Source organism: Talpa occidentalis, unplaced genomic scaffold (genome assembly GCF_014898055.3).
Source record: "Talpa occidentalis isolate TD23 unplaced genomic scaffold, MPIMG_talOcc4v2.1 talOcc4.5, whole genome shotgun sequence".
Taxonomy (NCBI): Eukaryota; Metazoa; Chordata; class Mammalia; order Eulipotyphla; family Talpidae; genus Talpa; species Talpa occidentalis.
Genome location: NW_023604861.1, coordinates 34165536 through 34193035, shown reverse-complemented (window position 1 = coordinate 34193035; position 27500 = coordinate 34165536). Strand labels below are relative to the sequence as shown.

The 27500-nt window shown below is 37.5% G+C and overlaps 1 protein-coding gene and 1 long non-coding RNA gene across 3 annotated transcripts in view; one reads left to right on the top strand and one right to left on the bottom strand.

Moving 5' to 3' along the window:
- LOC119259973 (uncharacterized) overlaps nt 1–27500 on the top strand; it is a 78320-nt gene that overhangs the window by 13251 nt on the left and 37569 nt on the right. The window lies entirely within an intron of this gene.
- DIAPH3 (diaphanous related formin 3) overlaps nt 9114–27500 on the bottom strand; it is a 454058-nt gene continuing 435671 nt past the window's right edge. Inside the window, 1 exon segment of the mRNA XM_054701595.1 lies at nt 9114–10448. Coding sequence (XP_054557570.1) covers nt 10186–10448 — 263 coding nt within the window. The 3' untranslated portion in view covers nt 9114–10185.

The following is a 27500-nucleotide window of genomic DNA, read 5'->3' as shown; positions in this document are numbered from 1 at the left end:
TGAAGGGAGACTGATCTCTGCTTACTGAGGGAACTCGGTGAGAGAGGCTGTGATAGGGTTGGGTGGGGCAGGGCGTGCAAACAACAGAGAGACATGGACTCCATCATGGTGGGGGTATAAATTCACTCCACCCTTCAGATAGGAAAAGAGGGGTTCAAATTATATGACCTCCACTTTCCCTCATAAAAACTTGCTCATATTCTAAGACTTAATGACTTCTTCGTCTTAAAGGAGAGCTGCTTGCTTTTCCATATGTGCTGTTGGCCCTCAACCTATCCTCTGGAGACACACAGAATGAGCATTATCTTTTTCATCTGAGTCTCTTAAGGATCTGAAGGCTGCTGTCCTGCTTTCTATGAGTCCTCCCTCGCTCTAAACTTAGTCAAACATACTTGTGCATTTGGGTTGCTTCCAGTCCTCACTGTGCAGGATTCTCTTATCTCATCCTTCAACAAACCAACAATCTCAGGCACCCTGTTCTGCCTTTCTAACTCCATGCACGGTCTCTGTCCCCACACACGTGCCATGGTGCAGTGGTATGATTCCTGAAAGTGATTGGTGTTTAGCATCATGCAGTTTATAGCAAAGGAATTCTATACCAAATCAATAAAGACGTCAAACTCAGGGTCCAGCTAACTCTAGTGTGGCTAACAGTACTGTAGTCAGGCAGGACCCGGTGTCTTGTTTCTGAGGCCAAAATGGCTAGACAATCTTCAGGGACATAGAGGATATAATTCTGGGTCTGAATCAATGGTTGTCATCCTGTTAGGTTCCCTGAAACTATAATGGGGCCGATTTGTTCAAGCACGTGCTATTAGACCCCTTTATAGCCATAGCTGCCAGAACACTGTGCTCAGCTTCTCAAAATGGGAAGGGATGTTTCTGTGGAGGACAAGAACTGTGGTTTACTAGCTTATGTATCTTTATATTTCTTGTTACCTCTATTTTCTTTCTGCTTGGAGCTTTTATAGCTCCATTTGAAAGTTCAAACTTGTCTCGATTCTGCATAGAGAATGGAAGAAAGGACTTTTGTCCATGCTTTGATTTTAGCATTAAAGGGGAAGAAGCTCCCTTTGAAGACATACTGGTGTTGACAAGGGTATTGAGGTTGAAAGAACACCAGAAGGTGTGCGTTGGGGTTCAGTTTAGTGAGTGAGCGTTGATTCCCTCAGTTTGTTGCTTCTCAATTGTCCACTAGTTTACTTTTAACCCTTAAAAGTAAATGGAGGGGTAACACTGTCATGATCATCTACCTAAAGAACTCTACTGACTGAAGAATATAGCATAAGTCAAAAGGGTAACAAAATCGCAGTGTCTCAGGAGGATTGGAGCTTACCCAAATGAAATTTTGTTTTTCTCATGTTATACCCGAGGCATGTTCAAAGAATGGTCATCCTAAATGAGGCTCTCCATGTGTATAGGGCATTTATCTGGTCTCCACAGGCATGGATGTCATTCCCACGTGCCATGAGTATCTTCCTGCTTAACATTGTTTTCTTGAAGTATTCCTGTTCTTACATAAGTGTGCTTGCCTTTGTTTCATCAGGCAGACACTGCTGAGCTTCTCTAGAGAGTATGAGAAATGCTATCACAACATATCAAAAAACTTCTTTTCCATATGAATTCATGAGAGAATACCTGGGAGGCTACTCTTCCCAATGCTTGCCAGTATAAAGGAACTGATGTTTAGGAGTGTGTGGTAAACTGGTGAACTGGGTGAATATGTAGGATAGACTTCCTACAACATCCTGGGACCCCAGAAGTTATTAAGGAATGAAGCTGGACCTTTTATTTTTATTTTTTTTAAGATTTTATTTATTCACACAAGAACTGGTGTGTAATCCAGAGGTGCAGGGGGTGAAAGGACTCACTAGAGAGAGTGCAGAGCAGAACAGGCAGATGAACTGAAATACTCTGCTGAGGGGAGCAGTGGGCAAGGCAGGAGAGGTCTGCTGTACCATGTGGGTAGCTCCCTGGCTGGCCAGGGATCGAACTGGTGCTGTAGTGGCTGGCAATAGGTTGGCAGCACTATCTTTAACCCCTGTGCCACCAGGGAGGCCCCAATGCTTGATGAGGTCCTTTTATCTCTGAGATCTTCAGTATTCATTTCATAAAGTGAGAAACATTTAATCTAATGGAGGCAGTAAATGTTCTGTAGAAAATGGAGTGAATTCCAGGGCATCTTAACTGACTTTCTTAGATTTTAAAAAGACCCATATTTGTTTTCTTCAGGTAAGCAATCCTTTATTTGGGGGACAGACTATGGAAGGAGGAGTTGGTTACAGATAAAAGCTATGATTCAGGAGGGTGATACAGGAAGGTCAGGCAATTATGTGTGAGAACATGTTAGAAATATCATCAGATTCCTTTGGTAGTTATAAAGGTGCGTTAATTCTTGTCCTTGCCAAATATCCTATGATAGCATGGCAAGATTTTATTTATTATCACAGTCAAATTTGACTCTGAAGTGCTGGGTAGGCCACAGGTGTGGAATGTCAGTCACAGCTCTCACCATAATCAGAATGGCTCTTGTTAGGTCATTAACGAAAAGAAAGGATTCAAGATGACACCTTTCAAAGAAAATGTCACTTTTTCTGGCTGGAGAGGCACTTGCTTGTTTTTATTAGGCACCTAGTTGGTATTGCACTAAAAGGGTCAAGTATTTGTGCCTGAAACAAAGGAAGGAAAGAAATCTCCCTTTTTGAAATCAAGCTTCTCTTAGAGGTTGGGTCCTTCAGTTATGAAGTTTAAATTGTGGGGGCCTAACTTTGGCATTTTTTTTTAAGATTAATTTATTTTTATACAAGAACTGGGGTATAGGCCAGAGGTGCAGGAGGGTGAGAGGATTTACCAGAGACAGAGCGGGGAACAGAACAGGCAGACAGACAGAAATACACTACTGAGGGGAGCCAGCGGGTGAGAGAGGAGAGGTCTGCTGCACCATGTGGGTATCTCCCTGGCCGGCCTGGAATCAAACCCGTGCTGCAGAGGCTGCTGACAGCTTCACAAGCGCTGCGCTCAACCTGCTGCACCACTCGGGAGGCCCTAATTTTGGCTTATTTTAATAGAAACAGATGTACACATATTGAGCCTTGAAATTATTACAAATGATACATTTTATATATTAATCAGTATAAATCCATATTAATATATATCCATACTTAACTATATTTGCCTTTGTAATGCTATTAAGTATATTAAGTTAAATATACATATTATTAAATACTTACGGTTAATCTGCTTTTTTTTTTTTTTTTTTTATAGAGGCATGTTTTTTATTTATTTATTTATTTTGTTTGTTTGTTTTGTTTATACATGCACTGGGTACAGTCAGAAGCGCGGGAGGGTGAGAGAATTCACCAGAGTCAGAGCGGGGAGCAGAGCAGGCAGAAGGACCGAAGTACACTGCTGAGGGGAGCAGCGGGCGGCAGGAGAGGTCTGCGCGCCATGTGGGACCCTCCTCCGGTGGCCGGGGAGCAGCCGAGGATCGAACCGGCGCTGCAGCCGCGGGCAGCTTCGCAACCCAGCGCTCAACCGCTGCGCCACCTGGGAGGCCCTAATCTGCTTTTTGATGCAAAGATGAATGTGCCACAGGAATCAACAAATGCAAAAACACATACTTTAGGAAATTTGAGATTTGGGTCTTGCGCTTAAGAAATAATTCACTAGAATGCTTGTTTTGTTCATCTATTTTATACCTTCCTACCACTTGCTTTATTTGACCACCAGTTTCATTAGTTATACATAAGATATTTGGATTCATTCTAAATCTAAGACATGGGAAGTTCATCTTTAAATTTTTAGTAATCCTTTGTTAAAAATTCAGGAGAAAGATTTTTTTGAAATTGGTTTATAATAACATGGACTAGAAATGCCAAGAGAAAGTAGAAAATCTCATACTTTGGTTGCAATTTTTTTAAAAAAATTGCATAATAGAAATTCCTAAGATACTTTAAAAAGGTTGTTGTAAACAAATGCACTACCCCTAAAGAGATCTAGAAATTTGGCTTCCAATTCCATCCTCAGAATTTTAGAAAATTATACATTTCATAAGAATGTAGATCCCTAAGAACATGGAAAATGTTGGTCATATTAATTAAGGAGGCAATATCTCTGGAGCATTTTTTTGGTCCAATGGCTGGCGTTCAAAATGAATACGGGAAAAATTATCATTTTAAGTTTTCCTGAAAGAAACCAAGATTCCTTTTAAGTTCTTATCTCTGGAGATGTCTCAACAGTGTGTGCTGAAATCAAGTAATCTAATTGGAGTGTTGGAATGGAGACACAGAAGCCTCTAGAGTCAGACCCTAATTAGAGAACAGTTAACTTTCATTCTACCTGAGATCCCACCCCCAACTGTAACTGCTTATACTCATTTTATTTTTATTTTTTTAATAAATTTTATTTTTATATTCCCCATACAATTGCAACCCCCCCCATTCTGACCCCAATCCCTCCCCTCCCGCCCCCACCCCCAAAAAGTGTCTCTGGTTCATAGTTTTTTGTTGATTTTGATTTTCACTTTCTTATAGTTATTCATTTTCCTGGTCCCTTATTTAAGTTTTCTACTCATTTTAAAAGACAAAGGTCTGGGCCTCACCGGTGGCACAGTGGGTTGAGCACTGCTCTGTGAAGCTGTGTGCAGCCTCTGTACATGGGTTCGATTCCTGGACAGCCAGGGAGAAACCCACCTGGCACGGCAGATCTCTTCTGTCTCGCCCACTGCTCCCCTCAGCAGTGTCCTTGGTCCTTCTGCCTGTTCTGCTCCCGCTCTGTTTCTGGAGAATTCTCTTACCCTCCTGCACCTTTGACTGTACCCCAGTTCCTGTTTTTTTTTTTTTTTTTTTAAAAAAAAAGACAAAGCTCTGTTTAGGGATGAACTTTTATAGTTTAAGGTTCCACTATTTTCATTTTATGGGACTATTTGGATTCAATCCTGAAATAACATGTAGTGTCTGTTTTTTTGGCAACACCATGTGTGTTGCCAAAGGGTGGCCCTTAGAGGAATGGTTCAACAATCTGGCCCTGGGACACATTTTAAAAACACTCATGACCATTCTCCAGACATAATTGATTACCAGGTCTCTGCCAGCTACAATTCCTGGCTCTAACAACAACAAATAAAATTAATGTATAATTGACTTACAGCCTTAATTTCAGGTGTACAACACAAAATAATTACCACAATAAGTATTTCCCATTTATTCCTAGCAATTTTTCAAATTTTCAATTCTGCATTATTGACTATGGACCCCATGCTGTATGATATATCCTGTGATTGATTTTTAGAACTGGAAATTTGTATCTTTTGATGCCCTTTTTCTATTTTGCCCCCTTTTCCAACCACCGATTCCTACAGACATTTCTTTGAATTAGTGTTTTCATTTACTTTAGATAAATACCCAGAAGTATAACAGCTGGATCACAAAGTAGCTCTAATTTTTTGAAGAACCTCCAAACTGTTTTATGTAGTGGCTGTACCATTTTACTTTCTTACCAACAATGAACAGGTTTCCGTTTTCTCCACATTCTCACCAGTAACAAAAGTTGCTATTTCTTGTATTTGGTCATAGCCATTCTGGCGGGTGAGTTGATCTATTATTGTAGTTAATTTGTATTTCCCCGACTAGTGATTTTGAGTGTCTTTTCATTGTGCCTGCTGGCCAGCTCTATATCTTCTTTGAACAAGTCTAATCAGATCCTTTGCCTCTTTTAAAATAAAATAAGTCATTGAATTCATAAGTTTTTTATATATTTTGGATATTATGCCCTTACCAGATATATAATTTGGTAATATTTACTCCTAATCACTAGGTTGTCTTTTCATTTTGTTTATTTTTGCGTTTATTTCCCTTGTCTTTGGTGTAAGATAAAAGGAAAAAAAACACTAAAAACATTGCTAACACCTATTCAAGGAGATTACTGCCTATGTGCTTTCTTGCATTTTGTGGTTTCAGGTATTACATTCAGGCTTTTAAATACATTTTTTTGGCTTAGTTTTTGTGTGTGGTATAAGCTATGGCCCAATTTCATTTGTTTGCATGTGACTGTATGACTGTTTTGATAACATTTGTAATATAGTTCAAAATAATGAAGTGCATCCTCAAGATTGCTTTAGCTGTCTGGGATCTTTTGTGGTTTCATGTAAATCTGAGGATTGGTTGTTCTGTTTCTGTGGAAAATGCCACTGGGATGTTGATAGGGACTTTAATTGATGTAATTGACTCTGAAATTGTAGTGGGCAATAGGGACATTTTGATGATATCCTTCCAATCTATGAGCATGGAATATCTTTCCACTTTTTCAGTTTCTTTCAATAATACCTTCTAGTTTTCAGTGTACAGGCCTTTCATCCCCTTGGTTAAATTCCAAGGCATTTCATTTTTTGTGATGCAAATATCAATGGGATTAAATTCTTTCTGATATTTCATTAGTGCATAAAAATTAAACATATTTCCATATATTAATTTCATAGCATGAAAACTTTACTAAATTTGCTTATTATTTCTAAGATTTTTTTTTTGGTGGAATCTTTAAGGTTTTCTATGTGTAAAATCACATTCTCCACACTGAGTTTTCTCTTGTCTAATTGCTCTAGCTAACTCTTCTAATATTATGTGAGTAAAAGTGCTGATAGTGGGTACTCTTGTCTTATTTCTAACCTTAGAGTGAAGGTATTCAGCTTTTCACCATTGAGTAAAATATTAGTTGTGGGTTGGTATTATTTTTGGTCTTTATTATGTGAAGGTTGTTCCTTCTAAACCCATTTTGAGTTTTTATCATAAGTAGATGTTGAATCTTATTAAATGCTTTTTTTGCATCTATTGATGGGATCAAATAATTTTTTTATCCTTTTGATTTGGTGGATCATGTTTATTGATTTGTGTATGTTGAAACATTCTTGCATCCCTGGAATGAATCCCACTTGATACGGCATGTGATCCTGTTAGTGTATTACTGAATTTCGTTTACTAATAATTTGTTGAACATTTCTGCATCTATGTTGATCAGGAAATATATATATGGTGCTGCTCTGTCTAGTTTTGGAATCAGGGTGACACTGACTTCATAAAAATAATTTTGGATGTGTTCCCTTCGCTTCAAGTTTTTGGAAGAGAAGGTTTTTAGTTTACGAATAGGTAATACATTAAAATATTTTAATATGAAGAAAATGAATGCAACTTTTTGATTTTCACTTTTGAGTATGATTTTTAATCAGATTAAGTTTACATGTTAGGATCTATTACTTTCAAAAGTTACACAGTTTGTGCTAAAGATTGTGACAAAACTACCAGTTGTGCTCTCGGTCTACCTGTAAGTATTTATAAAAGTGTTTAAGAAGATGAAATCTAGCACAAATATATAATACAGCCTAAGCAATTTAGTCTCTAACTAGTAAACTCAGAGCTAGAACAGATTATGATACTTTAAAATATGAAGCACTTGGGAATCATTTGTGACTAAACTAACATTTTGAAGTCATTAATAACTATTTTTGAAGAGTATGCTAACAACTGAAATAGTTTTAGAGCAACTTTTTATACATAACTAATTTTATATGAATTATTGAAATATATTTCTTCATATAAAACATTAGATGTTGTTTTGGATATACTTTGTTTAAATATTCAAATATGTTAACAAAGGGCATCTATGCATATAATTACATTGCTTTCCTTTTTAAAAAATTACCTTAGAGGGCCTCCCCGGTGGCGCAGCGGTTGAGCGCTGGGTTGCGAAGCTGCCTGCAACCTCTGCAGCCGGTTCAATCCCCGGCTGCTCCCCGGCCACCGGAGGAGGGTCCCACATGGCGCGCAGACCTCTCCTGCCGCCCGCTGCTCCCCTCAGCAGTGTCCTTCGGTCCTTCTGCCTGCTCTGCTCCCCGCTCTGGCTCTGGTGAATTCTCTCACCCTCCCGCGCTTCTGACTGTACCCAGTGCATGTATAAACCAACCAAACAAACAAATAATAAATAAATAAGACATGCCTCTAGAAAATTAAAAAAAAAAAAAAAAAATTACCTTAGATATTTGATTCAGAAAACTTGTTAGCCGGAGGTCTTTACTTTGGGACAACTCATTGATCTCCGAGACAGCACAGTTGTCTATGTGTTCTTGCCAAATTCTCTACACTGGCCTGAGAGAAAGGGGAAGAAACTGTTTGGGGTTTGTCACTAGCCTGGATGGAACATCCTCATCAAGTCACTGAGCTGTGTCAGATGGTTTACTGAGTTGGCCTTTTATCTACTAATTCAAATGAACAAACTCTGTTTGCTCAGAAACACGGAATTGTACCTCAATGTCTGCCCTTCAAATTAAAGGTCAATGCTATAGCTTTCATCTATAGTTGGCTAAAGGAATGTTATGAATTTAAAAACCCTCATTATAACCTCCAGTCCATTGTTGAAGGGGCATTTATCAAGGAAATATCTGCAACAGAAAATGATCTGCTTCTTGGTTGGCACTTATCTCTGTCAACCTCTGTTCTGTGTTTTCCTCTTCACAGCTACAGTCCTATTTGGGCAGCTTAGTGCCAGTTTCTGGCAGTCAGGGAGAGGGGTGGCTCCTGGCCCTCCTGCTTGAAGGCTCTCCTTCTGCTCCTGCAGACAGATGTTCAGGGGACTCTTGGTCTGTCTCAGTCCCTAGTAGTCTGTATCATTTCAATTCCCTTTATTCACTGGGCTGCCTCCCCTGTGGCTGCTCCTCAGTTTCCAGGGTGTTTCATTGTCTAAACTATCTGTTTGAATTTCAGCTTTGTTTTTAAACATGCAAAAGCATGTTAAGGCACCAGTAAAATTCTTTTCTTGCTGTTAGGACTCCTGTCTACTTAAATGTGTAAATGCCTTTCATGATTTCTAAGATTGGTTCACTAGAAAATAGGAATTGCGACTGAAGGGCAAATGGATATTTCAGCACTAAATACAAGAACAGCTTATTCCCGCATTGGTTGTGGATAACATTGTGTTCCCCAATGTCTATAAATAGGGACTGGTTCATAGTTCTAATTAATTAAACGTTGTTAAGTTAGAGTTGAAAGGAGGAGGTGTCAACCTAAACAAGGAAATAAAAAGCATTGGACCTCACAAGACTAGTTCCATATAACAGATTTTCAACTGAAGGTGAAAGAGCAGCAGCCACTTATTGTCATAATAAAACAACATATGCTTAGATTTATTGCATATCAACATCCTAGTTCCAGCTAATTCATAGTATATGCTAATGATAAAAAAAAAGTGATTTTTTTCATTTAGAGCAAATAAGTTTATTTCTTGGCTATAGAATTAACAAGTGCCTCAAGTGAGGTAAAATTGCAATATCGGCATAGGGAAACTTTTCTTAAAACAATTTTTGTTAGTTATTGATTGTCAGGTTAAAGAAAATGGCAATTTTCATTCACAGAAATTTAAAAAAAAATTGAAAGTTTCAAAATGGCAATCCTGTTTGAGTCCTAATCACTAGGAGAAAAAATGTTCACTTGACTAAGTTTCAGCAACACGATACTACATAGCTCCACTTCATACAAAAAAAGTGCATGCATTGTGCAGAGAAACATACATTCCTAGTACATTATTTTTGGAAATGTACTCAATTGCCTTTTAACTTTTGCAGGGTCTAACTAAAATGAATTTAATAATAATGATAATGAGTTTACAACCATCTCCTCAAATATCTGACACATTCAGTTTTTTGTGTCGATACGATAACTGAAAAGCATGTAAATTCCAATTGAGGAGAAAATAGGCCTATATAAATAATATACATGGAATGTACATGGTTATGTGTAGCAAGACTTCAGGTTGATGATTTCACATTCATTAATTTTGAATAAAGTAATGTAAAAATTACAATTATAGTGACATAGAAAGATATTTAGGACACACTGCTGAACACATAGTCACCTACGTGCTCTCTAAATCATTATGTATAATATAACCACCAAATATAGAATGTGTGAATACCAGGAGACCAAAAGAAAGCATTAAAGCCCATTACAATCTTGAATAAGCTAAAACCTCAAGCACATAGAAAAAGCATTGCAATCATATATTTAGCTTTGCTTTATTTTTCTAATATATACCATAATTTAAAGCTATATAAAGTCACTCATATAAAAAGCAATTTTTTTCAAGTGTTATAGCTTAGAGCATAGCTTTATATTTGGCTTAATCATTTTTTACCAGTTTAATTTATAAAGCTCGTAATCTTGCCAGCAGGGCCTCAACTTCAGGAACGGATTCATTTTTAGAAACAGAGCCAGGAAGTTCCATTTCTTTTTTTCTGTTGCTTTCTATGTTACAGGCTTCCTTCTTCTCAACTGCCTTGATCCTCCCTGTAGACGTATGAGTGTCTAGATTATAATTAAGTTCCTTGGCGACTGGAGTCCTTGTTGAGTGGCAATTGATATTGTAGTGTGAACGTGACCCTTCTGTCAACGGCACTTTCTGATTTTCTATAGTAAGGATGAAAGAAACATAAAACTTATCACTGCAATAAGAAAGGACAGTGCACATTATGAAGCATAAATCTAGAAAAATTATCCTCAATAAACAAGTCCTTTAGACAGATTAAAATGAAATGATTCAACAGAGTAAGTTAGATTTAAAATAAACACACAGAGGTTAAGAAAAACTAAAATACAATGCACAATCATTTCAATAGCATTAATGCTGCTGCTTCCTATGTGCCTGAAACGTCGATGGCTCAGTTATTATGTTCAGGTTTGTGTGTTAGATGCTATCTGAGTAGAGAGGTCTTCTTTGACATCTTTCTTAAATATCACTTACTCTTTTTCTCTTCACCCCAAATCTTTCCTCCGTAGGACACATTATATACTTGCTTATTTGTCCATTATCTATCTCTGCACTAGCAAGCAAGCTGAGACATCAGGGACATAGCTTTGAATACTAATGCAATGTAGGTGAGTGCCTAGAATGGTCTTGTTGCACAACAGATGCTCAATAAATGTGCATGGGGTAAAGAAACCATTTTCACACTCTTTCACCCAAGAGAAGTATTAGTGTGAATAATAATGATAACTCTTTTTGAACAAAACCAAGGAGGAAAGTTTGTAATAGGAATTTAAAAATTCAATGATTTCCCTTAAACTAATTTGGCAATTAAACGAATTTGGAAGTTAAAACTTCCTAGCCGATAAGAATTATATACACACAAATCTATATAGACATTTACACACACACCTTCTTTCATTTGTAAGTGACAATGATCTTGAGACTAAGGAGAAAGTGGCCATCACTAATGACTAAAGGGCTCTGGCTGATTGATTTTTTCAGGGAACACTAAATTTTCTTTTAACCGACTCACACATCATACGATCCTATGAGTGCTCCCTCTCGTACATCTCTAACATTTTGAAAACAGACACCCTCAGTATTCATGTAACCTTGAACGGGGCTTGGAAATGGCTTCCACAAACTTGACATGACATTTAAAGTTTTTTGGTTATTCGCTGAGAGATGTTCCATTATCCCAATAGTAATGACTTTGGAGCACAAGCAGTCACTCATGACAGTGTGTTTTATGTGAGTGCTGAAAATTCCAACCGAAAACAGCTTGTACATTAAAAGGTGGCTGCTGAAGATATTTACTGCACTGTCATTTCCTGACCAGGGGCTTCCAGTGATGGATGAGTATTTTACACACTTTCTTGGACAATCTCAACAAATTTTAGAAGTATGATCACCTTTTAGCTGTTGGAAGAAAATACACTTTTCCTATCACCACTATCAGGTGGGCCATTGTTACTCAAAAATCAAAATCTAACAGCAGTGATTTTCTCTTAAGAGGAGTTTATAATGTATATATTGCATTGCAGTAATGAGCAGAGTGGATATGGTATTCCCATAACCACACATACATGGTTTTTCTTCGCAGGCCCCCTCCTGCCCTAAAGGATGTCTGAAAATGGCATTTGTAGCTCAGCGCAACTTTTTAGCTACCTTACTCTTCCTTCCTTGAGATGTTCCTACCTTGTCAGTTGACTTCTTGTAAACATAAACTGTATTCTATTGGGCAACTCTACTGAAATGTTTCATGGCAGAGAAGAGATTAAGTTGGTTAAAATAGGTCTATAATATTTGTAAACAAATTTGAACATACATTCTATGATTATAATGTAGTGAGCCCAATTCCACAGGTGGCAGTGAAGAGTATGGTATCATAAGGTAAATCTGGATTGAAATCCAACCTCCACCAGTTGGCTTCAACTGGTTATTTAATGCTTTGAGTCTAATAATCAACCTTGAAGAGTAGCTGTGAGAATTAAAGGTAACTATGTAGGTGATGCCTATATTGAATCTTATCTTTTCCTTCCTCTGTAAACTCTAAGTTAGTCATTTGCCATCCAAGTCTGAGGCTATTTGGATGCTCTGATCTTTTTGACTTTCTGATCACCTTACCAGTGAGGCCTGAAATACCATTTTATGAATACCTTGTGTTTGTTAGCACCTTTATCTATACAGCATTTGCTGTACTTTAAACATTACTACCCTCATTTTATAGACTGAGAGGTAAAAGCAAAAGGAGGTTAAGTCATTTGTTGAGACTTAAGGTACTCAGTAAATCACTGACAGAAGCCAACTGCTGTCTCTGGAGATAGAGGCTGTCTAGAAATTTGAAAAGCTTTTTGCTAAGGCAAAGTGCTAAGGAACCCAAATCTAATTTTCCTAACAACTAAGTCTTATATTTCAAAATACTTTGATACATTTAATTCTCCCACCCAATCACTTGTAAAGCAGCTAGTATACCTATGTAAACTGCCTTAGCACACTATGTCCAAGGTCACATATAATTCTTTTCTTTTCTCATCTCACTTAACTTCGTGACTATGAAGTTAAGTGCAACCTGAATTGCACTACAGTTTCCTAGTGCAAAAATACTTTCATTTTCCTAGATAACTATTTCACACCCTCACCTCTCAAATGTGGTCTTCTTTGCTCTTATTTAATTCATTCATAGAAGCAATCAGAAGGGCATTCCCATGGGCTCCCTACATCTACCAGTACTGGATAGACATACATTCCTCTGTCTGACACCACCCTGCAAGATGAGCACCAGTACTGCTCTCATTTATTCACGAACATTCCTTCAGCAGCTGTGCCCTCTCTCCTCACTGGAAAGGCTTCCTTCTTTAGGGCAGTGTTCCGCTCAGCATACCAGCATATAGTGACAACTGTTACCTTAACAGGAAAAAAAATCTCAATTTGACTCCACTTCCTGCTCCATCTACTACTTCAATTGTTGACTCCCTTTATAGCAAAATATCTCAAAGAATTGCCCATACTTACTGTCTCAATTCCTCTCATCCCATTTTTCTCTTAAACCCACTCCAATCATGCTTTTGACCCTTTACTCTTCTGAAACAGCTTCTGTCAAGGTCACTAATAAACTATGTGTTGCTGAAAACAAGGATTGCATTCCACTTGGAAATTCCAGACCTCCTTATTCGACTTATACCAGATCCAAGGATGAAATGCCTGACAGTGTGAGTTTCTCTTTTAGTGTTTCCTCTTTCAACTTCTTTCAAGGCTTAGGTAGATTACAATGGGTGGGCTAATGCAGGTAGGGGCATTTCTACCCTCTTGAGAAAACTCCAAGCAGCTGTGGGCTGGCTTTAGCGACAAAATAAGCTGGTATTTAACTCCTCTGTGGTTTTAGGTGGAGAAATTTTCATAAGAAGCAATAGATAAGACATATAAAAAAGAAACAGGTCATTCCTGAGACCACTGAAGAAGTAAAAAAGTGAACAAGGGTTTCTTTAATAAGCTTATAAATTCCATTAGAAATTCCTAGATAACAACCTTTTGCTCCGACCCTCACATTCATTTCTAATAGTCCCACCTAGATCCTTAGCATCTTTCTTTTTTGCTTTGTGTCCAGACATGAGACACCAAATAGAAAATGAGGCAGTCACATCTTAAATTGTGAAGCAGATAAAGGAAGTTGGGTTGGAGGAGTGTCCTATCGTACTGTATCTAGAGAAAACAACTGCTTGTAGAAGAAGCTCCTAAACTGGTAGTTTACTTTTATATAGAAATCTTATGTTGGCTCAAGGTGGGGGGTCTTTTGCCATTATTATTATTTTAAAAGTCAGTTATTGGTAGCATCATGTGGGCTGAATTGGAGACTCAAATTCCACACAGTACATTTAAAACATACTCTTAGTTGCAAAAGTGGTTTATTTCAAACATCAGGGGGATGCCCCAACTCTGCAAGTTGAACACTGATAGAGGAGCTCAGCCTTTTCATGTGAAATCAGTACCAAATACAAGATGACACGCTGGGACATAAGGTCTCTGAATGAAGCATAAGGCTGGGTGTAAATAAAAAAGCATTTTCTATTTTCCCTCAACTCAAATCTTTAACCAACACACATTTTAAAATGGAAACTAAAAGTATGAAGGCAAAGTAGAATTATTGTTTGATTTGCCAAAGAGAGGAAGCTTGTGCTTTTTCTATGAATTGAATCCAAGGTGAACTCCCCTCTTTAAGATGCTATAATTGATATCTGTGAGAAGTATGATCTATCTAGGGTAACTGGCAATATTCCTGGGCCACTGGTGATTGCAGCACAGATGGGCAAAGACCAACTGCTATTCTTAGTACCAGGTCAGTAAGGGAATTCAATCCACACATCTTGTATTTGTTTCTGTAGCAATAAATGGTGAAAATACATGCTATTTTAACGACAGGAAAATTCATTTATTTTAATTCCTCATGATTCTTACTCTAAGAACTGATTCTAACATCCTGCCACAGCATTTTAATTTTTTTTTGAAACTGAAAAGTTGAATGGCTCTTAAATACAGAGAACCCACTGGACTTAGAAATGAGAATAAAAACCTGGAAATATACCAGTGTTATATCCCACATGACCTTTGGCAGGCTGCAGATTTGGATGGCAAAGCAAGCTAAAAAAAAAAAAAAAAAAAAAAAAAAATACACCATCATCCTGAGCTAACATTTCCATTGTTTCTTGAGTACCACAAAGAACATAGGAAATCAGGAAAGCTTCAGACAAAAAGGTAAATATAAATATATGTAATTTGGCATCCAAATGAAGGAACTATTTCAGTCAACAGTTGTTAAGCTTCTGGAGGTAAGAAGGCAAGGCGTGGGCCCTGCCTGGCAGCCCTCGGGGAAAACGCTCTCTGCTGCAGGAAATATCAGTTATGGTTCAGAAAGAGGCATTATTCCCTTTAAGTCACTATTGATCCCCCATCACATTGTGGTTCTAATGGTCACTGGCTTCTTAGAAGTGCCAACTCTCAGATGAAATATAAAATTGAGCCCCTGCCTTTTGTGGTCAATGGTGAGCCTGTGGCAGCTTTTTCTATATTTGAGGAAGAATATAGAACTCTGGTGTCCTAGATTGACTGCTTCTATTCAGTCTTCCTGAAATCTGGTCTCTCCTTACAATTCTTCACCTTTGCTCTTAACTATTACTTTGACCTACTAAGTAGCCATTTGTTTCACCCCAGCAATGGCTTTACTTTGGTGAGAGAAAAAAAAATGACCCATAAATATAATTTTTAAAGCCCTACTGGGTCTACATGATAGTAAAGTGTGTGACAAATATATGTTTTTAATCTATGCAATAACCGAAGTTAGTGCTGGCCGCCAGCAGCCCTTATCCCTGTGGTTTTCCTTACTGTTGATTTACTGGTCCTATATATAATTGTCTTCCCTTGGTTTTATTTTGCTGTTTATTTTACCTTTTGTATTGAAAATATATAAAAATGATAAAAAGAGTAAAAGGACATTTTGTATATAGTTATAATCTCTCAGAAGTGCCAAGAAACCCTCATTGAAACCAATTACATAAAGACAAAAATCAAATTATTCTCCAAATTCAAACAAACTAGTCAAAGCAGAGTGGTTTTTTACGAAGTTATCTCTGAATAGAGAAGATAATTGACAATTACACTAGAGTTTTTGGGGGCAGAACCTCATAGCTCTTTTTCTCCCATCTTACTCTCTATCAATGCCTTTAAAATGAAAATTCCATATAGCAGAACCAAATAAGGGATCAGGGAAAAAATAAACAGACAACTATAAATCAGACATTCTGCAGGGGAGGGAGGAGCACACGGGACATACACACTACGGCGAAGAGCACAAGGGACTATGGGTGAATATTCTATGGGGACTCTACTGAGAAAAAGTAAACACTGTTAAAAAAAAGAATGAAAAATATATATAAATAATAAAAAAATGCTAGACAGCATTGCCATTTTGCAATTTCCTATATTGACTCTTCCTAATTGATCACAGGGCTACAAGGAACTGGAGATGGGCATGCTCCTGATAACAGGTCATCCAGCTTCAGTCCAGCCTCTTCCCTCTAAAGAGAATAGCAGTGCAAATTTTTCCAGTCAACTGCTTATCTCCCTGATTTCTGATAAATCTCTAGAGTTGAATGTCCCTCTCTAGAGTTGCTTCCCCCCATGAAACCTCTCCATTCTTAGCAAATTGTGATTTGGTTTTCATCCATCCCTCTCTATGGAAACTGGCCCCTACAAGATTACTAGCAGCCTTAAAATTCCTAAACTCATAGAAATTTTCTCATGCCCCATCTTCTCTTACATCTGCTAAAATTTTAGAATGTGTGCATGAAGAAGCATTTGGTTGGCCTCTGTCCAGATCCTGGAAGGTAGTCTAAACCGGCTGATAGAAGCATCGGTGTTGTTGATGGTAGGCCTCTAGATTATGGTGGTGAGTGATTGGAGATGGGGAGTGATGGCATGGCACAAAGACTCATGTGTTTAGAAGGTTGTGGTTTTAAGCCAAGTGATATATGAGCCTGGTGTTCAACGAGGGGAGAAGAGTGGAGATTAAATTCAACTATGTGGCCAATTTTTCAATCAATTATGGCTAAGTAACAAGGCCTCAAGAGAAACTCTGGACTCTGAGGCTAAGGTGAGTTTCTAGGTGGCATGTGATATTTCTTGTCATACTCTGATGTGCTGGGGGGTAATGTAACCCTGACGACAAGAGAAGCTTCCTGTTTGGGACCCTCTGGGATCTTACCTAGATTGGGTCTCTCTGGTTTGTTCTGACTTGTCCTTTTACTATAATAAAGTATAGTAACAGTAAGTACAGCACCTTTCTAAATTCGAGGAGTCATTCTAACAAATTTTTTGAACCTGAGGGGCTAATGAAACCCTTGAATTTACAGACAGTTGGTGAGAAGTGAGGATAGACTGTGAAACTCTGTGCCGGCCACTGGTGTCTGATGCCAGGACAATCACCTGTGAAGTCTGAATACTTAGTCATAGTTTGAATATTATGTAATAATGTCGATATTATCACATAATCTTTATATATAGCCATTCTATCGTTTGCAACCATTTGCCCCATATATCAACTTATTTGATTATTATAACACCTCCATGAGAGAGGTGACATGGATAGATTTATCTTGTTATACATAGAACAGAGTCAGAGACAAAACTCATCTATAGATTGCAGCTTCAAACGTTCTGTAATGAAAAGGCCTTTACTATGCTTACTCTTCTGCTTTTTGAGCATTCATTTGAATCTCCCTCTATAATGTATTCTATGTTCCCAACTCCTACCCCAAACAACTACACTTTTCTCAATGTGTCTGTTCCTCATGGTTACATCCTTGGCCCACTTTTCAGTGCTTTGCTCATTTTTACCAGGATCTCCCAGCTTCAAACATCTCTAGGAAGGAGAGTCCCATATCTGTATCTCCAAGCCTCATAGCAGACCTTCAATACTCTGCCCACCTCAGCCTCCACAAGCATTTCTACCTAATGCCTGCCTTTACTTCAACACATTTTCAAACCAAATTTTTATGTCTAAAGCAGCTTATTCTTCATACAGACAAACTGAAAGCAACTCTAATGTCTTTTACCAGTCCTGCTATCTGTTACTGACAACTCTCAGGTCACTGTATAAGTGTGGTCACCAATGTGTGGCTCAGCTACTAAGTAAATATTGCTAAAGTATATAATTGCCTGCTGGCTAATAAGTATCAGATGGTAAATAACTTGATCTGCAGGTTCATAAGCAAGAGGGTGAACAAAGAATACAGAGATATGTTTTGATGTTATGGTTATTGAACACACACTGTATACCTGATGAAACCTTTACATTTAAAAAATTTTGAAATACTGGGCCTCCCCGGTGGCGCAGTGGTAGAGCGCTGGGTTGCGAAGCTGCCCGCGGCCTCTGCGGTGCGGGTTCAGTCCCCGGCTGCTCCCCGGCCACCGGAGGAGGGTCCCACATGGCGCGCAGACCTCTCCTGCCGCCCGCTGCTCCCCTCAGCAGTGTACTTCGGTCCTTCTGCCTGCTCTGCTCCCCGCTCTGGCTCTGGTGAATTCTCTCACCCTCCCGTGCTTCTGACTGTACCCAGTGCATGTATAAACAAAACAAACAAACAAATAAATAAAAACATGCCTCTATTTAAAAAAAAAAAATTAAAAAAAAATAAAAATTTTTGAGATACTCTTAAACAGATATTAGCAAGTCTTATAAAAGAGGATACTGAGGTTTAAAGAAGCCCATGAATTTCCATGGCCTAAGGCAAACTCAATTGAAATTTTATGTCCCTGTGGCTCAGACTCACATGACAACCACGGCAGTCAGTCATATTGTGGAACGGGAAGAACATGTCACTTCTCTAGAATGAGGGATTTTAGGACAGACTGATTTGCAGTGCTAATGACTTAACTGGTTATTTTCTAATACAACTTTAAATAAAAAATAAGGAAACTAAACACTTTCCTGAAGCCATTTTTCGGTACTTTTTAGTCTGCTTTCAAGTATTGGCTTTTACTTCTTATACTTCCTAATTCAACATTTATTAGATAGTTCCAGTGTACAGTTATTTCTTTTGAATAACTCAGGCTGCTATTTATGCTACATTTCACTTCGCTCCATAGAATTGTATAATACAGGATCATGTAATATCGGGATTGGAAAGACCCTTAGTTACTTGTAGAACTATCAAGGCAATGCTTGAATTCCATTTATTCGGCATCCTGTTGAGTGGTGATCTACTTTATTTTTGAAGGTGTCCAGTCATAGCCTCAGAATCTTATAAGACAATATATTCCTTCTTTGGATAGCTCTAATGATTTAATGTTTTACCTTATATCCCTGAAATCTGTTACTGGTACTACTTACTGTTCTTATGCATCAGGGCTTCATTAAGCAAATCTAATTCCTTTCACCTCTTGAACAATTTAAAAATGGCAAAGAAAAGAATGAGGGAATATGCTAAGTTAAATTGCCATAATTTCTTCAAATGTTCTTCCAGAAATCATGAGTTGAGGTTATGATGAAGTCAATTCATTAGTTAAATCAATGAGTAGTTAGTCACCATGCTCGGTGTTGAGTCCTTGAAACATTTAGGATTCTATCATTTCTATTACAAACATGCAAAATCATACTCAATTAATCAACTGAAAAAACACATCTAGCAGATCTAGTACTATGAAACTATACATATGCTTATAGGATCCTTTTGAATATAACCTTTGAAGTATTTCTATGCAAACTTAAAACCAAGGTTAACTTTCAGTATATGCCTAGTAAGAATCTGCTTAAAGCAATCTGCTTCATGAGAGAATTCAATCCTGGAGTTGAACTGTATTGTATTGAAGACCATTTTAACTTCCAATCATTTTCCATGTAACTATATACACACAGATATGTTCCTTTACTTCTCTGTCACAAAATATTATTTAAATTATCTAAAAGATTATATGTTTTAGAGTAAGAAAAGCAAGCTCATAGCCATCTAACTCTAACATAACTTGGTACTCAGAACATTACCTATCTTTTAATGAGCTTAATATATTATTGCTTGAGTAACTAAGTCTAAGCCTGATGTAACTGTGTACTGTATGACTTTGTTACACCTTTTATATTAATCTGCCCCAAAGGAAATACTTTGAAATAATATTACCTAGGTAATAAGCTGAGGACCTTTTTTTTTTTTTTTTTTTGGTACCTCCTGGCTCCTTTAACATTGGGTCTAAAACAGTACTGTCCAATAGAAAATGACAGTCACAAAAGTAGGCTACATATGCAACTTAAAACTTTCAAGAGGCCATGTTAAATAATGGGGGAAAAAACCCATGTGATAGATTTTAAAGCATTCTTAAAATGAAATATCAAGTAATTAATGATCTTATTCTTTCTGGTAGCAGATTCTTGAAATCAAATATGTATTTTATACTTACAGTATATCTTAACTCAGGCTAACCACATTTCAAAAGCTGAAGGGCCACATCTGGCTACTATGTTGGACAGCAGAGGTCTATCTAGAACCTGAAGTGTCTACCACTGTTATATCCAATAGTGTTTTAGTTGGATTCTGTACTACTAGAAAGCTAATTATTACCAAAAAAAGCAGGAATTATGACAAAGTTTAAACTTAAAAGTCCCTTATTTAATTGCTCATTTTCCCATACTTACTAAAAAAAACTTCTGTAAGTCACCATATGGGAATATGTAGTTCACTTGGCTAGAGTAATAGCTATACATCAAGATTGCAAGCGCCATCTCTGTAAGGACTAGTAATCTGAGCTTTGTTAAATGGTCACAGATTCTACAGTAATCATTTGCTTATCAAATAAACATATGCCATTTGAATTATAGGAAAGTAAATCAGGTACAAATGTATCCCTAATACTGAGGGGGAAAAAACTCCAAATATATAACCTATTGAGATTAGGTCAATAATGAAAGATAACAGGGAAAATATTTTCTGTTTTTTTTTTTTTTAATGATGTGAAAAAAATCAAGAATGCAATGTTCCGAAATTTGGCATTTCACTACAATTTTGTCATATATTACGAGGAGGCAACAGTTATATATTCCTAGGTAATTTGGATTTGGATAGCTTCTGTGAATGGTAAAATAGACAATAGCTAAAGGCTAAAAATACAACCATGAAACTTGATGAGAATGAGGACTCCGAGTGCTGCTATTGTTTGTTTTGCCCTATGCTTATCTTGCCACAGAGCTGAGGGAGACCAGGTTGCCATTTAGACTCTCTTCTACTTTTACTTCAGAATTCTGTACATGTCTTAGTAAATCAGTAGAAATAAGGACCTAACTTATTAAACATGACTCTCTTTCCCAAAATGGTTCTGACCTTGATTTCTTGCCACCCTCCTATTCAAATTGGAACAGGACCTGTAGTGGGTCTGAGGTGCAGAGGTGTCACTGTTAGCTGATCTACTTGCCTGTTTTGATTTAGTCAGAGACCAGGGAGGAGTATATTGTACTGGATTGATGGTATCCAGTTTCATTATGAAATCTGAAACCACTTTTAAGATTTTGGTTTCATGGATTTCTAGAAAATGAGTCAAAATGAAAATCTGGCATGAGCCACAGACATTACCTTAAAAAGAGCTCAAGGTGGTACATGTCTGCCTCCTGCTGTCAGTGTGAGGAAAGTGAATGCCTCAGAGGCCCTGACTCAACCTTAGAATAGTTACCAGTGTACAGACCACTGGTCTTTCAGAGAACATCTTTGTGCACTATGCCCTTGAACTAGTAGTGTTATAGAGCAACCCCGATATTAAACGGGTTCCTGGCTGTGGGTCCTCACCCGCGCGCTTTAAAGGGACTTATGAATACTCTACTACAGACACACGCAAAAGGGTTAATAAAAGGTTTATTTACAAGAGAAAAAGAAATAAGGAAAATATACAACTCAGGGAGAAAATAGGGAAATAAAGTCTTTAATGCGTCCTACCCGATCCGACGACCTGGAAACCCAAAGTCACTCTCTGAGCTGGCCGCACGCTGCGAGCTGGTGGAGAGCCAAAATGGAGAGCCCCCCCAAAGCCCACGTGTCTGCCTTTTGTATCCACCTGGCTGCTTAACCCCACCCTCATGTCCCAGCCATCTTCCCTTTGGTGGTGATGGGATTTGGAGTTCCCAGTGTCTTTGGCTTTGACCTGGGGTGGGGGTGGAGTCCACAAAGCCTATATGGAATTTGCTTTGGGACATCCTTTTCCCCCTAACAGTAGCTTAGGCAGGTAAGTGGTTTTCTGAATTTAAGTTCTTTCCTTGCTTAACATCATCTGTTCTTTCAAAATCGTACTTTACATTATTTTGTTCAAAAGTTTTTCATTTTTCTCTTCCCCATCTACAAATTTTTCTCCTTTCCTGCCTTACCACATGTACATCTGTAAGGCAAAGGCAAGAGAAAAAAAAGTTATTGTGAAGTCCTTAAGACAGCTTCCTCCTTTATAAAAATACTTTAACTTATACTTGTTAATACAGAGTGGAAAATATAACAATTCAGTAAATCAGAGAAATATTTAAAAGCCTTATGTACCTAAAATACGGAAGGAGTAAATAACAATTAAGCATATTTGGATCAGTGATTTGGGTGCTGGTTGTGGAGTTCCTTGTGCTCAAACTGCAATGTGATTTCTGATGGTTTCAGCTGAGTCAAAGAATATTGATGTTCATTTTAAAGGTGAGATTTTTGACCAGCATAATAAGACAAGTAAAAAGGAAATTTCTTAGAAACTGCTCTTTTAATGAGGAAACAGTAAATGAATAAGTCTGTGTCACTTCAGTTATTTTCTTGTAGATAAAACACTAGGTTTGGTTCAGATGAAACCTCAGGCTGCACCGAGATCTCTGAAAAATTGGTTTATGTAAACTCATTTTGAATGCAGCATTGGCTGGATCTATGCATCCTACAATGTTATGGACACACAGTTGGATCTGACTACATAATTCCCTCTTTCCATTTACTGCTTGATTCCTGCCTCGGGCTTTTCTAGCCAGCAGGCCTATTTCCTCAAAGACCTGCTTCCACTCCTCTTCCCAGGGCTTTCAAGCTCCTCCTGTCTCTATGGTAACATGAAACACAAAGCACTAGAAATATACCAAAAGGCAGGCAGATAAGAAAGAAATTAGAGTGTAGTACTCTTGGTAAACTAAAGAAGGTGCTGACTGCAGGAAAATGGACAGAGGAAGAGATGTAGCAATTGCTAGTTTCATTTCCCATCTATTCTCTTACAAGAGCTACGAGTGTTAGTATAGAAGACGCCTTAAAGTATACGGAACTTTATAATCCACGTGGTATTTGAAATTTAAAAAATTATTAAAGATCCACATCAGTCATAAATGTCCAGCACTTTATAGCTCATTAAACTATTGAGAAAAAAGTTCTCACTGAGATACAAAGTATGAAAAGAAAAATTAAATACTGTAGCTTGCTATGTTAAAGACAAAGGAAAATGTACTATCAGAAGGCAGAATTTTTTTTGATTATTCAACCTGAAGGTAATACAAATGTCTTAGTATTTTTCAATCGGGGCATCATATTAAATATAACATTTGTATATTTAGTTTAGTGATTCAGAGTAATCGCCTTACATCCCCACATTGTTGGCCAATCTCAATTTGTTTCATGATGACCAAAAACATCCTTAACTCATGATGGAATGAGTAACAATAATGCTCTTCAACTTGAATCTTAAAATATTCAATTAAATCCACACATCTACATGTTATGAAAGATGTTTATATAGGCATCTAATTAGCATATGCATTGTATACAGCGATTCTGTTGATAGTTTAAAATGTTTCATGCAGCCTATAAAGTAATGCTGAACATCAATGCTAGAGACTAGTAAGAACTTCAGAATCTGTACTAAAAATAGTGTAGAGATTTGTTGGGTTTGGTTGTCAGGGCAGGATCTGCTGACATATTTCAAGCATCTGAATTTACAGCTTGACAAAGTTGGTTCACAACTCTGTTTTGTTGAGGCAGTACCCGGACAACTCGACTAGTAGAACTTCAGGGAAGTTAATCATACACTCCCTCGTAGAACTCTATTATTCGCATCTGTGAACAATTCTTTCTGTATTTTTTTTTTGAACCTAACCACTGCGATGCAGCTAAAAGCTATAGCCACTAGAGGTCAGACACTTATACCTGTCACCAATCAGTAAATTTAAGTGGGCATTATAGTACCGTGAAGAACTATTAGTGACTTAAAAATTATGGAACATATACTCTTTTAACAACTATTATAACATTCTTGCTAATTAATTATTCTATCTTAACGATCTTACATTTTACAATGGTAGTACCCTTCTATACTGGTTCTCATTTAATTGGAAGAGGAAAAAATGCAATGAATTAACAGGTCAGTGTCCCTTCACTTATTCTAGAAATCTTTGCAATTAATGATGAGGATTCCATGACATGAAAAGCTTCCCCTGGAGTACAACACCAAAGCAATGTATTCTGCAGTATTATCAGGTCCATTTGGTAATTCTAATAATCAAGACCCTTCTAACATGAATGATTTTGTTTTTCTAATAACTGTTTTCTCCTGGAAAATCGTCTTCTACTTTATTGCTCTACAGATCAGAGTACAGTAGTAATTATAATAGGGGGGGGGGTCACATTTCTTCTGATAGAGGTTACTTAATATGTGACAAACTAAAAATACTTTGCTAACCTACAGCAAAAACTTTCAACAATGACATAATCAGCAAATATGGAACTCTGATTTAGTACTAATAAAAATATATTCACTTTTCTCACTGTCAAAGTTTTCCCATTTCAGGTTTTATTTCACAAAAGAATAAAATACTAACATGTTCTAGCACTTAAGTACTGTCTGCACAAGGTGCTGTACATGAATCTTAATAGTTTAATGAAAAATAGTTTTTTACTCTCCCTGTTCACCAGTGAAGGATGAGGCTTTGAGATGTTAAACTTTCCCCAATTCTGGAGGCAAATTAGCATGGACTTCAGATTCAAGCCCAAGTTCCCTGATTAAGCTTCAGGACCCACCCTGTAATACTCCTTTTTAAGTGAAAACAAACAAACAAAAAAAAACCCCAAACCAAACTATAAATGCTTAAGGAAAATCCTTAAGATGGAGAAGCAGACAGTATTCCAGTATTAGCAAGAAGTCAAGAGAAATATAAGACACTTCATTTTTACTGATATTGTTACTGACCGATACCTTAAAAATCTATTGAGTTCACGGGTTAAACAGAAGCAGGGACTTTTTTCCTCCAGGGTTTTTTCCTCTCTAATATAAAGTAATGCCTATACTTAATAATTGCAATATAACTAATTATTCACAGAAGCAAAATCTATGGCTCAGATTCACCAGTACATTTAGAAAATATTCAAAGCTAATTATTTTGACATTATTGCACATAAAACTTTACATTTAAATGAATACTATCTAATTTGTACCAAGTAGGGAACCCAGACTTGTAAAATTATCTCCTATAAAATAAATAAACTAATCACAAGTGCCTCTATCTATTTTAAATGTTAAAAGTTTTAACAAATGTTTCTCTCACTAATAATCCATGCTTGAGGAAACAACTTTTAGGAAATGGTATAATTTCTGAAACTAAGACATAGATTTTGACCTTTTTTTTTAGTTGTACTCAGCAGTGAACTCTATATATAACATTATCTCCTCTGTCCTAATCATTGCGTCTAATTATGATCCCTTAAGACTCATCAAATGCTACCACTCCCGATTTCCCGAAAGGTTGTGCTATCACCTTCCACTTAATTTCCATTATACTTCTCTCATATGTTGTGTATCCTGCTTGGTTTGGTTGTTAGTTTTTTGTTTCCCTGTCACGGGCTAGAGTTGAGTGACAAAATCAAACTAGCTGGAGTAAGGTCTGTGTCCTTAACTCTTGTGGTGTTAAAAGCAATACTTTACATGCAGATGAGTCTGATTTCACCACAAGACTACATTCAAGAGGGCAGAGATAAAGTTTCATAACTTCTAGCAAGATACAACATTTTAATAGGATATAAGATAGATAATGCTTTCATTTAGTCAAAAAATGGTGAGTCTGTATGGTGGGCCACATAGCAGAGCATGAGCAGACATGGGTTCCTATCTTTAGGATGTCTACAATATAACAGCACCACTATCTATAGAGTTATAGGGAAGATGATCAGTAAGTATAACAAGGGAAAATGGCAAGCTGCATTATTAAGAGTAGTACTTTAGGACTTTCAGCAAAGTTAGTATTCATGCCTCCTAAATAATGTTTAAGTTCTGCAGTTGTTAGATTGCAAAGAAAAATGCTTAGGGTAAAGCGGGGATGTCATGTTTAGCAGGGCTAAACTACTTGGGACACTGAAAGACATGTGATGGAGTGAAAAGGCTAAGTTGAAAGCAGGTACGAGTCAATCAAATCAAGAGTTTACAAAGGATGGGCAGGGTTTTCAGAATAACACATTAAGAAAACAATGGATTTGGATGGATTTGTAATCAGAAGTCCTCAGTTGAGACACTGATGAAGTTGAGCATGGTGGCTGTCTCCGTTGTTCTTTCATCGCAGTTAGCATTCTATCAATCTCTTGGTTGTCAATGCTGTCAATATAGGGAGAAGAATGATGTCTGAATTCATCCCTCTATGGGGGCCTCGCTTAGGCGGACTGCTGCTGTTCCAGTTCCCATTCTCTTTCCAGTCAGTCTAAAACAAGGTCATCGTGCTTTGGGTGTAAGTTATTTAACCCCCCTTAACTCACGCTATACACTCCCCTCATTCATTCTCATAGCACAATGTTCTTTCATCGCACTTACCATAAACTGTCTAATTATAATACTTGATATCTGTCTCCTCTAGTACAGTCTACAAAAGAAATCTTTCATCAGGTCTTATCCAAATGGTGATGATGACTTATTGTCCCTCTATGTGTCAGACGGAATGGGCTTTAATAACATTTTCTGTGCTACTTCTTACATGCTCTGTGAAATTGTTAATATCCCCATTATACAGGGGGGGGGAAAATCGAGGTGAAGAGGTCAGCTACTATCTGTCAGATGGTGACAATGCACTTGGTTTTGCTGCCGTACTTCTTTCCTAGTCTCATCTCCAGGAGATGATGGTTGTGATTGCCTCAGGCAAATTAAAGGCCCCCTTTTTGGTGGGAGGTTAGTTTAGCTTTCTTTCTTTCCCAGCTGCCTCTGCAGATTTGGTTTTAACTAAACTCATGGCTACAGAACTACCTTTTTGTTTATCAAGCTGCACACTCATTGATTTGTTTGTTCTTTGGATTTACATGAAAGGGAACTAAAAACAATTTTGTCTGGCTCATCTGGTGAGTTGCAAACTCTCCATCTGTGACTACTTAGACCAGGGGGTAATCTATTATGAGTTTATATCTAGAAGGAAAAAATTATAAGCGTTTCTTCTTAGCTCTGGCATTCATTTTATATCCTGGAACGACTTATCTTAATCTTTCTAGATTTCAGCACTTTTCCTGGTTTGCTGAAGATGATTAAATAAGCCAAACCTACAATAGATTTTTGTGACAAAAATAATATATACAAAAGCTCTTTGGCAGGTATGATCAGCATTCAAATAGAAGGCATTGAAAGGTGTCCTTTCACCACAAACCTTGAGAGTGGCTGTGTTGGGGCCTCTTTTCTGATGGTTACAGGGTATAATAACAGTAGACACTCCTGAAGTCATATAA